The 12,084-nt window shown below is 38.1% G+C and overlaps 2 protein-coding genes across 3 annotated transcripts in view; both read right to left on the minus strand.

Moving 5' to 3' along the window:
- Nucleotides 1-12,084, minus strand: part of tpt1 (tumor protein, translationally-controlled 1) — a 1,004,241-nt gene that overhangs the window by 309,215 nt on the left and 682,942 nt on the right. The gene's annotated exons all lie outside the window — the stretch shown is intronic.
- The window catches only part of tsc22d1 (TSC22 domain family, member 1), a 143,905-nt gene continuing 135,095 nt past the window's right edge, over nucleotides 3,275-12,084 (minus strand). The window contains exons 1-3 of one of the 2 annotated variants that reach the window (XM_028799669.2): nucleotides 6,137-6,467; nucleotides 5,704-5,755; nucleotides 3,275-4,810 (exon numbers count right to left, since the gene is read on the minus strand). In XM_028799669.2, coding sequence (XP_028655502.1) covers nucleotides 4,553-4,810; nucleotides 5,704-5,755; nucleotides 6,137-6,258 — 432 coding nt within the window. In that variant the 5' untranslated portion in view covers nucleotides 6,259-6,467 and the 3' untranslated portion in view covers nucleotides 3,275-4,552. Of the gene's footprint in view, nucleotides 4,811-5,703; nucleotides 5,756-6,136; nucleotides 6,468-12,084 lie in introns of those variants that run through there. The other variant, XM_028799668.2, reaches the window with a different exon arrangement.

A 12,084-nucleotide genomic window follows, 5' to 3' on the forward strand; every position in this document is an offset into this window, starting at 1 on the left:
AAAGATTTATTTGCCTTGAAAAGCACTGAAATGAAAGGTCAATTGTGTCCTTCATTCATTTATTTCGTTTGCCACTCCACATTTCCTGATGAGGGACACAGTGGTGACATAGTGGAGCTGTGCAGGCCAGGCCAGGCTTATTAGAAGACAGAATCGCTTCCGTGTCTCGGGGCCTTACTCCCAGTGGGCCTGGCCTGGCAGACTCCAGTATAGGAGGAGGCACCAAGTGGTCTTCCTAAATACATGTTCAAATTGCCTTTGCTGACTCCTCTCAATCCAATAAAAGCAGCATTTCTCTTAAAGGATCCTCCTGTATTACAGAGCTCCTTATCTTGAGATAAAATGTGAGCTCAACACCCTCATTACAGCCACTTCAAACAGTGTCTCGTTCTTTTGATCACCACAAAAGAGGCCAAGGGTGATAATCCCACCAGCAAATTCACAGCCAAACCACTCTGAACTTCAACCACTGTATATTAAATCCTGGCCCAGCCTCTGCCTGCATGAAGTTGCACAATCTCCCAGTGTCCATGTGAGTACTTCTCTGCACTGAGTGGTGACTCCAAATCAGCCTTATGTGAGCAAGGGTGTGTGGGAGTGAGGACGTATCTTGCCCAGGGTTGGTTCCTGCCTTTCACCTGTTTTGTATTAGTGGCTCAGAGATTTCAAACCAACAGAAAATACAGAAAGAGTTGACATATTTTCTGACTACACAAACTCTAAGATGTAGTTTCTCTTTAATTAAGCCAGTGATTCTACTATGAAATTTGCCAAAGTCATACTGGCAGTATCTGCTGACTGTAGTTTCAAGAATTTTCAAAAGATCTCGAAGGCTCTCCTGTCACTAAACAACATGCTGCAAAGCCCCTTTCATACTAGTAACTTTTAGGAGACAAGTGTCTACGCATTTATGCATTTTGTTTCACATTTCTTGAAAAGAGGAAAAGTTTTGGCAACAAAAGCGTCATATCAGAAGGATGCATACGCTGAGTGTGTGTCTGCAGTGAATGGTAGGATGATTCCAAAATGAACTTCAGGAACTGCTGTCCAAGCATTTGACAGAATTGTTACCAATACTTGTCTGATTCACTGGCCACTGAACCAGTGTTTTGACTGTACATGTCACTAAAGATGCTCCACTCCCTCCCACACTCCTCCTCACATCATAGCACACCAACTCCTAGGTGTTACTGTCAAGGAGAGTGAAGACAGTCCTCTGACCTGTAAGAGCACAGAGTAAGCAGGAGAAGGCTTCTGTGTTATATTTACAAACCTGGTTACATACATACTTACACACATATATATACATATACATACATATATGTAGACACACACACATATATACTTGCCCACCTGATTCATCAGCAGGCTGCCCTGATCAAAACCCATGTTAATCATTTTCAGCTCTCTTCTGACTATCACTGCTTGATGTTCCCCTCTTTACATATGAATATACTTTAAGAAAAGCGAAGAAGGAAAAAATAACTGTCTGCAACCTGTTTTTGCATCTGTGGTCATTTTTGATTTAATTCTAAATTTTTAACCATTCTATGTTAACATTAAAAAAAGATTCCAGCAGCTAAAACAAGACTATCAAAGTACACCTCAGTTTCTACATATGGACATGCCATACTGTACAGTTTTTATTACTATTAACCTTCTTTTCACTGATCACAAGTTTGCTAGCTAAATGTTTAAAAAGTCAGTGCACAATAGAAACCACTTTATTGCGTAATGTACCCTTTGACACATAGCAGCACTATGCTGGTTTCCTGTCTGTTTTCTAATCACCTCCACCAGTGTGCAACACAAGGAACAAAGCCCTGAATCCATAAAAACGGCTTTCTTTCAACTTTCACGTTGAACATTATTCAAGTTATTGTCTGTTTTTTACCTGCATTTTGTATTACTCTTTAATTTAATATTTTTTGCTGCTGGAGAATGTGAATTTCCCCTTGGGATTAATAAAGTATCTATCTATCTATCTATCTATCTATCTATCTATCTATCTATCTATCTATCTATCTATCTATTAGCACTCAAAGAACCCGACAATGCCATGTAATGCAACTAGACTACCAAAAAGTCTGCCTGGACCTACTGGTTATTGGCAGCTCTCCAGTCTGAGAAGTTCTTTTAATTCTAGTACTCCAAGAGAGACTCAACTCAACACACTTTGTTTCAATCTGTTGAAAATAAATCTGTTTGCCTTTATTTCCTATCTTCCTGAACAGTTTAATCTATGGCATTCAATACATCTGTTTTTATACTGCTATGCAACTTGTTTTGTAAAATGCCCTGTCAGTGTTTGATATTAAAAGAACCATATAGCAAGCCAAACAATAGATAAAATCAATTATTAGGGTTCAAATAAAAGCCTTAACACATACAAAAACCCTGGTAGTCCTGCTATGGAGCAGTCCCGAAAAAAGTTAACAGAATATCAATGAATGTCCACCAAAGACTTAACACAATTGACTTGTCGTGACACTTGATAAAGTGCAGAAAGTGCTATATAATACTTGGAAAGAAAATGGACATTTTATTTTAATCTTTATAGTACTAGGGTGTTGTACCGTGTTAGCCATTATGAATGTAGAGAAAAGCCAAGCAAAATGACACCTTTTATTGGCTAACTAGAAAGATTACAATATGCAAGCTTTCGAGGCAACTCAGGCCCCTTCTTCAGGCAAGATGTAATCAAAATTACATCTTGCCTGAAGAAGGGGCCTGAGTTGCCTCGAAAGCTTGCATATTGTAATCTTTCTAGTTAGCCAATAAAAGGTGTCATTTTGCTTGGCTTTTCTCTATTTTAATCTTTACAAATGCTCTGCGCCACTGATCACTTTTGCTGCCTGCCAGTACCACATAGTGGCGTTTAACCTCACACAGAAAATGCATCTAAACTGAAAAGCTGTGGGAGCAGCTCTAACAGTCCAGAACATTCCCTCTGCTTCAAGTCACAAAGGCACTGAGGCGAAGACACAGCATGTGCAGCAGCTTCCTGTTTGGAACTTGTAGAAGGGGGCAGGGTGAAGAAGGGAACCCCCAGTGTGATGTCAGCAAAGAGGGGCGGGAAGCTCACTCAGCTTGTCAAAGTTCACAGCCAGGCCTCAGTGTGAGAGAGTTCACATGAAGCACAGGCAAGCTGGCGTGCATACATGTGTGCTCATCTCACATTATATAATGTGTGCTGCAAAGAACAGATGGCAAACACGGACAATGCTCTCCGTTTCATTCTCAGGATTAAAATTACAGAAGTCCACGCAAGCAATTTATTTAACAACATGGAAGTTTTTTATTTTATTGAAAGTTGAGAAGTGCAACAGTCAAGTGCAACTGATTTGTTACAACTTTTCCAGGAACATGCACAAGACATAAGCATACAACTATACGTATATGCAAAACCCTACCTCAGAAGTGTGGTTTAATGTCATTAAGAATTATTTCCAATATCCGGAGTGCTCACAATGGTGTGGTTAATTCTCTTTTGCCTCAAATAGTTTAAAGTGAACAACGGTTTACTGTAGTATATTATGCAGCCAAGAAAACAGAAACACACAGTCACTGCAGTAGTTTTAAGATACTAAACAGTTGCAAAGCTGCATTCCTGATTTTACAGCATAAAAAAAAGACTGTCTAAAACTGGTTTAGAGCAGCCAATGAAACAGCTAGATTTCAATCTGTACAACCTAATAGTTACAAGTTTACTATATTACAGAGTACTTACACTACATACACAAATATACATAAGGACAACCACCGCCACTGGAATTGTGCTAAAATCCCAATGTATTTGGTTCTGCCAATGCAGTTTTTCATTTTACTCCTAACAACTGCTTGAAAAAAAGCAGGGTAAACATTACAAAATTTTTTTTTAATTGTTACTACGAGGATAGTTTATTCAAATTAAACACTGAAAAGGTCTTTACACCACCTGTATTGAGAGGTTTCTCCATATGGGTCCAAATAAAATGTGTTTTCTAAAGTAAGGGAGACAATGGAAACAAGTTTGATTGCAAGATGGTGAATCCCTCCTCCGTTCAGAATCGGGATTAGGGTCCCAGTCCCCCACTTCTGATATTCTATGGAAGTTTCTTCACATTGACCATTGAAAAGAAAGTGCTTGCACAACTCACACTGAGGCTTGGGAGCATAATGAGAAGATTTGTGAATCAATGTTCTCCGCTTTATTGCATTCCTCTAAACATCTCACCAATCAGCATGAAATCTTAGCTTCTTCAGTATGTTTTGATAGATTTGCACTATTGGTGCTTCAAATGAATCCCACAGTCTGAAAAGCGTTCATCTGCTTCACAAAATTCTGGTATTATTCCTCCCCCTCAAATTAAAAAAAAAAAGAACAAAAAGATTGTCTAGACAGTGAAAAATGTCAGTACGGTCAGAAAAATCTACGGTGTTTGATTTCTCAAGGTTTTCGGAAATAGAAACATGTGCAAATTGAAAGGGGTCTTTAACTCCTAGTGCCTCTACCCCATGCTTGCAAGTCCAAGTCCCAGGCAGGGGTCTGCTGGTCCTATTCACTGCAGTCCTACGCTGAGGGCCCTGAACTCTGTGTAGCTGGCTGGACAGGCTGACTTGCTGTTCCTGGAGGCTGTGAGGAAGAGGGTGGTGAGCCAGTCTGGAGCTGAGCCTGAAACTGTGCCAGTTGCTCTGGACTGGCCAAGTTTTTCAGCAAGTTATTCTCCTGCTCCAGCTGCGAGTTCCTTTCGATCAGTTCTTTAATTTGCTCCTTTAATACCTCCACCTCCTCCCTCACTGCATACATCAAGTGGCTCTTCACCAGATCCTAAGGAAGGAGAAAAAAAAAGTTAGAAGGCATGCCGCAAAGGAAACGATAGGAAAGTCTTTTTGACTGTAGCTCCTCGGTTTCTTTCCATTCCTAGCGAGAACAGTTCGCTCTCGCATCCACAGCCTCACACGCACGCGCCACACATTCTGCAGCATTCCACTCCCATTTTCCCAACGCGATCAGAGCATTTCGTCACACCACTATGTCCTTCCCACTTACAATCAAGAGCCAATGACAGAATGACCTATTTATAGATGGGTGTAAGCGCCCAAGAGTTCGCCTAGCAACAAGGAAAACACGGGGGGGGGGGGGGGGTGCTTGAGGACGGGACAGCGTCACGTGTTCGACTTAAGGCGCAGGTCCAATAACCACGAACAACTAAATAGGAAATAAAAAAAAATCATCAGAACGCAGCCACCATGACCGAGCCAAGACTAAATGCGTGTTGCATAACGAAAGCTAGTCATACGCGATCCTTTATTTCCCATCTCGGGGAAAACAATCATGCACGGTAGGAATTGCCAACAAGCGCTGCAGGGCTTCGGATTACACAGCATCCACAGCTTGTGCCCATTTCAGTACCTGTATCCATCAGGCGAAGCGCACCGGGGCTTTAGGCTGTGAACCTGCAGTAAACTGGTCTCATATCACAAGACCGCACTGGTTTAAGGAGATCTTTCAACGTGGCACTTCAATGTGCACGGTTACGTTGAAAGTAGTCGCTTTTTTTTTTTTAAGAGGGCACAAATTCAAGTATTTTTTTCAACGTGTTGGATACAAAACAGACTGCGGTACACTAATTACGACAACCCAAAATGCAAAATAAGCGATTTTCCCCATTAGAAAGCCTTTGATTTCGCTTTCGTAGGATCGTGGCACGTACTACTTACCATTGCCTGTTCAATCTTGTTGTCTATGGCTACCACACTTGCACCCGAAGAGCTGGGGGGGTAAAAAAAAACAAAAAAAAAAAACAGTGGGTTACACATCAAACAAAAACCGCAAACAAGACAGTTACAACGCTTTACTCGATTCAGCTAGCAGGTATCTCGAGTGAAATACCTCTTTTCCTTCCTCTCGGATGGAAAATATACCACAATTGCTCTGCTAACCACCAACCACCCCCGCCCCCTACCACTTCAGCATTTTTTTCTGTTGATATAATCACATTGGGTTTCCTTATAATAAATAGCCTTTCAACTTCATGTTAGTATGTCACAGGTGACAGAATTCAACCTGCTTTCAATTCCAATGAATCCATAAACATCCCTCGACCAAACTATTCAAACACGGGAACAGCTTCAGCAGGTTTTTGTCATTTACCTATTATCAAGTCTCACGGACGAGGTTTCTGTGCCCAGCAAAGATGACAGGAAGGATATTGAAAAATTTCTCAGCTGGCAAACCCCAAGATCCATTGCCGCTGAGTAGTACTGGTCATTCATGCTATTTCGTCCATAAAACGCAAACCTGAGGCTTATCTTGGAAAACGGCAGTGATGGACAATTACATCTTTTTAAAGCAGCAGCGTCCAGCGAATACACCTTAAGTTGAGCTCGAAAAGAGAGAGCAAGCACGAGTATTGCGCACCCTCTCCTTCTTGTTCGCAGCACAAAGGAATCTCCAAGGTCAGCTCCTCTCCGCTACGCTCAAAATCTGCAGCCTCCCTGCATTTGCATAAAATATGCAAGTCAGACGTACACGGATGCCACCCATTGGCTTGCGGCATTGCTTGCCCGCCCCTACCTGACGTTAACACCGCCTCAATCGGAGCATCTCAAACTGGGAAAAACCGGCTACAGCCAAGGCCTCTGTCCTCTCTCTGCAAGGAGAATCGGTTTATTTTTATTTACTTTATTTTTTAACTTTAGTTGTAGATGGGTAGAGAACAATACGAGTATGACCAGACAACGCAAAAAAATGTAAATCGACTTAAAATATTTTTTTGTCTGGAGTGACATTTAACGAGCCCTTAGTATTCTCTTACTTGTTACCTGAAAGTACAGAATGTGTGTGCAGGCTAAACAAGCGGTTTAACTACCGTTTTCAGGCTTGTTAATAAAAAAAAATAGGCTGACACACATACTTGTAATCTTTTGAATACAACAAATTACAAACAGCAACAGCATGCATGAAAGTCTTTGTCGCCCTCTAGCGAAACCTATGAAACACCACAAATGAAATGGTGTTATGTAGTAAACGATGTGAACATCTTTTGATTCAACTAAAGAGTTCAATGAGGACCGTGGTATTGCCACGCATTACATTTAATCAATAAAATGTGAAACAGCAGACCAAATATAAGGTAACTTTGATACCACGTACTACAAAATTTGTGACACAAACTAAGATTAGAATTTATCTTTCTAAAATTTGCCAAAATCATTTTAATGCAACACAGACGACAATGGCATATTGCTGACTTAAGGTACTTTTACACACTAGTTTTGAAGTTATACATTTAAAGCTAAGCATATTTAAAGGAGAATGCCATGATAATCAGAGGCCAACAGATTCTCTTGAAATAATCTATGATATTCAGATTTGTTCTACAGTTGTGTAACAAGTTAAAATATGCATAAAATATCATACTTGGTATGATATATAGCTGCATTTCCTGAAAATCAATAATAGGTAAACGAATAAAAGTATTATGAAGAATAACCAATCTAAAGAAGGCAGAACAGCAAATGTCAAAATAAGCCAGTGTTGTTCAACATTGCTCAGAGGATTGGTATGATACAAAGCTGAATTTTCCTTTATGGCACAAGCCATCTAGTTTTATACATTACACTGCAATATTCCATGAGTTTAATTTAGCAGTGTACTGATACAATTTGACACAATTCTGAGGACACTTAACAAAACAGACTGAGATGACTAGTTTACCAAAAATGAAAAGAAACAAGAAAGGAACACAGTCTTCTTGTTCATCAACACATACATACAGCTGAATGTATTTAATAATTCAACAACTGCCACCTATTAACTAACATTTATTACGATTAACAGCAACACATCAAGGTCAAAAATTACATAGAGACATATGTACATAGTACACTTATTAATCAGCTTTTTCTTTTCAATAACAAATATAAATAACAACCAATAAATTCAATCTAAATTAGAAATGTGCAATAGAACAGTGTAATTTTATAACAACTCTTCAAAGCAGAATCTATAACAAAATTTTTAAAATCAAGATTGTGAACAAGTCATTGGTTATCTGATATTAGCTTTCAGTATTTAGGAACCTTTTAACTAATTGCTCTTAATGGAAAAACAATATTTAACAAAAATGGCCTTTGACTTCCAATCAGCTACTTTACAAGGTATCTCACAGAGATGATCAGGCATTTTCTATTGGAACTCTGCTGCAGAAGGTTTGAAACATTAACTTGTAAATTTTATTTTAGAACGAGCAAGGAATAATAAGAAGCTCATTCCATCACCTGTGTAAATGAAGTACAGGCTGAGAAAAAAGCCACTTGCTATGAAGTATGTATTGATTTTAGCTTGCCCAAAGGAAAAATCTGACAATATGGTTAGGCTTTTAGGCCTGTGTTTTGAAAGAGCAGTGGGATTTTAATTGTTACATTAAGTTAAATTGTGTTGGATTTTTAGATATGAAATGCATGGTGATCCTGCACTGAAAATCAAACTCTTTAAATGTATCAACATTTTGCCTACATTACATTCTCTATGTGTGTGTGTGTGTGTGTGTGATAGACAATTTGAGAGAGAGAGAGAGAGCTTTTTTAAATGTAAATAGCACTTCTTATTCAAAAACTACTTCTATACAGTCTGGCTTTTTACAGCTCTAAGTGGGGGGTAAAGCTTTGTCTCCGCACAACTCAGTGATAAACAAATTAGTATAAAACTTTGGTGTCGATGTCTGTACCCAATCTTTGTACATCAAAAAAAAAAAATTATATTATATATATATATATATATATATATAAATATATATATATTTGCTGTGGCTAAATGAGTATGTACAATTCAAGCAGAGACTAACACTGGCTGCACCACATGCATTTCTTTTTTCATTTTTATTTTCTCTGAAAAGTACATTTCAATGAATAAATACAAATTTAAAAAATGAAAAAGAAAAACACACTGTCACACACATTAGGGTTACATAAGGTTGTCACCTGTGCTGATATTAAGTGGGATAAACAAGACTAGCACTCAAGCAGTATTGGTGCACTCCTGCTTTAAACAGAATTATAATAATGTTTGATTATACTTTGATATGACTAAATGCCTCAATAGATGGCATAAGTTTTTTTTTTTGTTTTTTTTTTTTACATATTTAATTGCCATCTCTTGCACAGATAGCCTAAAAAGACACAAATGACTAAATTTAGTTTTAACATTGCTTGATTGAATTACGTTCTGTATTTCTCATGCACTAGTCTAATAATAATTTTGTAATGTTCTAGTACTTTTGATGACTGCTGTCTTTTACATTAGACTACTAACAAGTATTCCACCCAAGTGAAATCTGCAAATATTTGTATACACTGTAATGTTTTGCACTTAAATATCTTACAATGCAATGTGATGATCAGCTGTTAACTTGTCAATAAGCAACTCAAACCAAGTTTTGTAATGAAAATATCTTTCACAAGATGGTATGTCCATTCTTTAGGTAACTGCAGTAAGTAGATAGATATTAACAATGACCTTTAAGTCAGTGTGGTAAAATGCGCAATCATGTCTATTATTCAATCATCAGAATATTAAAGACCATGGCACAAAATGAATTGCATAAAATGGGAAATTTTTATGAAAAAAAAAAATAAAGTAACTTTTCTTCTCAGGTATGTCAATTTAGTTCAGCAAAAGTATTTTTATTACATAAATGCTAACATTAGTGGCAAATGAAAGAAAAAAATATTACAAAGAGTACATGTTAACAAGAACATTTACTAATTGCACAGGCTCAGTCTTAATTTTAGCAAGAACACACTCACAAGTAAAAACATCACCGTGGTAAGTTAAGGAATGGGAGATTGTCAAAGGGCTTCAAATTATTACCAGAGGATTTATTCACGCTATATTTAAATAGCAAATGCAAGTGAGAAAGCCAAATGTCTTCAGATGCACAGCACTGGCTATACACACCGAAGCATAAAGCATCGATTAATAACTTGCTGTAGAACACAAATAAGCAGTAGAGGCATTGATATACCTTTACCCAAAAGGCTGATACTTCATATAGTGGAGACTGTATTTTTTAAAGGGGTGGCACGGTGGCGCAGTAGTAGTGCTGCTGCCTCGCAGTAAGGAGACCTGGGTTCGCTTCCCGGGTCCTCCCTGTGTAGAGTGTGCATGTTTTTCCCCATGTCTGTGTGGGTTTCCTCCGGGTGCTCTGGTTTCCTCCCACAGTCCAAAGACATGCAGGTTAGGTGCATTGGCGACCCTAAATTGTCCATAGTATGTGCTTGGTGTGTGTGTGTGCCCTGCGGTGGACTGGTGCCCTGCCCAGGGATTTGTTCCTGCCTTGCACCCTATGTTGGCTGGGATTGGCTCCAGTAGACCCCCGTGACTTTGTGTTAGGATATAGCGGGTTGGATAATGACTGACATGACTGACTGTATTTTTAAATACTTAATATATACTTATTGTTAACATATGCACAAACATCTTACCTGTTTTTACAGGATATTTCTAAACTGAACAGTTTGTTTAAGTCTTAGAATAATATAAGTAAGGAAAATCAACAATACAGATGTGTAACCTTAGGGTATGAATTACACCTTACACAAAACAGTAACATGTATTTATACTCTCTCTCTATCCAGGCAACTCTAGTCCTTACCAGAACTTATAAAGTAAGCACAACTATTGAAAAACTTGGGATGAATTTGTAGATTTTTACAGGATATAACTGTAAAGTTATGACACACTGTAGATAAATCCCTCAAAGGTGTTTATGCAATTGTAAACAATAAAAAATGGTTCCCCTTATGTATTTACATGAAAAACAAAAGCCTTGTATTAAAATAAAACAGTATGATCGGCTTATGATATTAATTCCACCATTTCTCAACTTTGCAATACACTACAGAATGATCTTTTATATACAGTTAAATATATAAAATGCTTTACTTAGACTGTTAAGATGAACACTAAGGGAACTAGAAGAAAACTAGGACCTGAACAAGAAGTTCACTTTTGCAAGGTTAGGGCAGAGTAAACAACGAAGAGGATGAACTATAAGGTGAACATGGCTCAGCTATATTTATAGACTGGCGTCAATGCCGGATATAAACAGCTTATACTGGTGTAATGATCCACTGTCCTTGAAATACAACTAGCAACATAAATAATGCGGAAAATCAGACAAGTCTACTTAAAATGTCCAGCTATCCCAATCTATACTTTCTTCAATACTGTCACATCAGAGATCATCTTCTAATTAGCCCTACCTAGCTACATAAAATCATAATGTACATCTCGACATGCAGACTAATAAATGTAAAACTTCAAGTGTGTATGCACACTCACAAGCAATAACAGAGGACAAGCAAAGACAGTAGGCACAAGATGTCCACTATACCTTCTTTGGATACATTTCAATGATGGATCTTAGCTTTGTTTCCTGTAGTGCATTCTCTGACACATTTGCCAAGACATTTTTAATTTGCAAAGAAATCCAGAATGACTAGTCCAAGCATTTGACACAGTGAGTGGAAATTTCCAATCTGAGTTGGAATGCAAGAGCAGAGGAGCTACAGATAAATGCACACGTAATGCTGTATAACACATACTGTGTAATAGTACAAGTAAACCAATTAGTTTTGAAACAACAAAGAAAGCCTGCATGTCCATCCCTTTCGCTGTTTGCCTGTAGTACTAGGGTGTTGTACCGTGTTAGCCATTATGAATGTAGAGAAAAGCCAAGCAAAATGACACCTTTTATTGGCTAACTAAAAAGATTACAATATGCAAGCTTTCGAGGCAACTCAGGCCCCTTCTTCAGGCAAGATGTAAATGTTGTTTGCCTGGTAATGCTGATTTATGCCTTTTTAATTAGATGGTCATCTTTCCCACTATCACAGCAAAATAAATTATTCTTATCTTCAACCCCTTTTTAAAAACAATATTTTGGACTGTTATGGTTATAAGAGGTAGATCAAACAACTCAATAGGTACAAGGTAAAAAGTTTACACGCAAAACACATCAAGTATATCCCTTTGCCTATATCTAAATAGCACTATACTATTCTATAAAGCATTTTAATAAATAAGAAAATAAGCAT

This window comes from Erpetoichthys calabaricus, chromosome 4 (genome assembly GCF_900747795.2).
Source record: "Erpetoichthys calabaricus chromosome 4, fErpCal1.3, whole genome shotgun sequence".
NCBI lineage: Eukaryota > Metazoa > Chordata > Cladistia > Polypteriformes > Polypteridae > Erpetoichthys > Erpetoichthys calabaricus.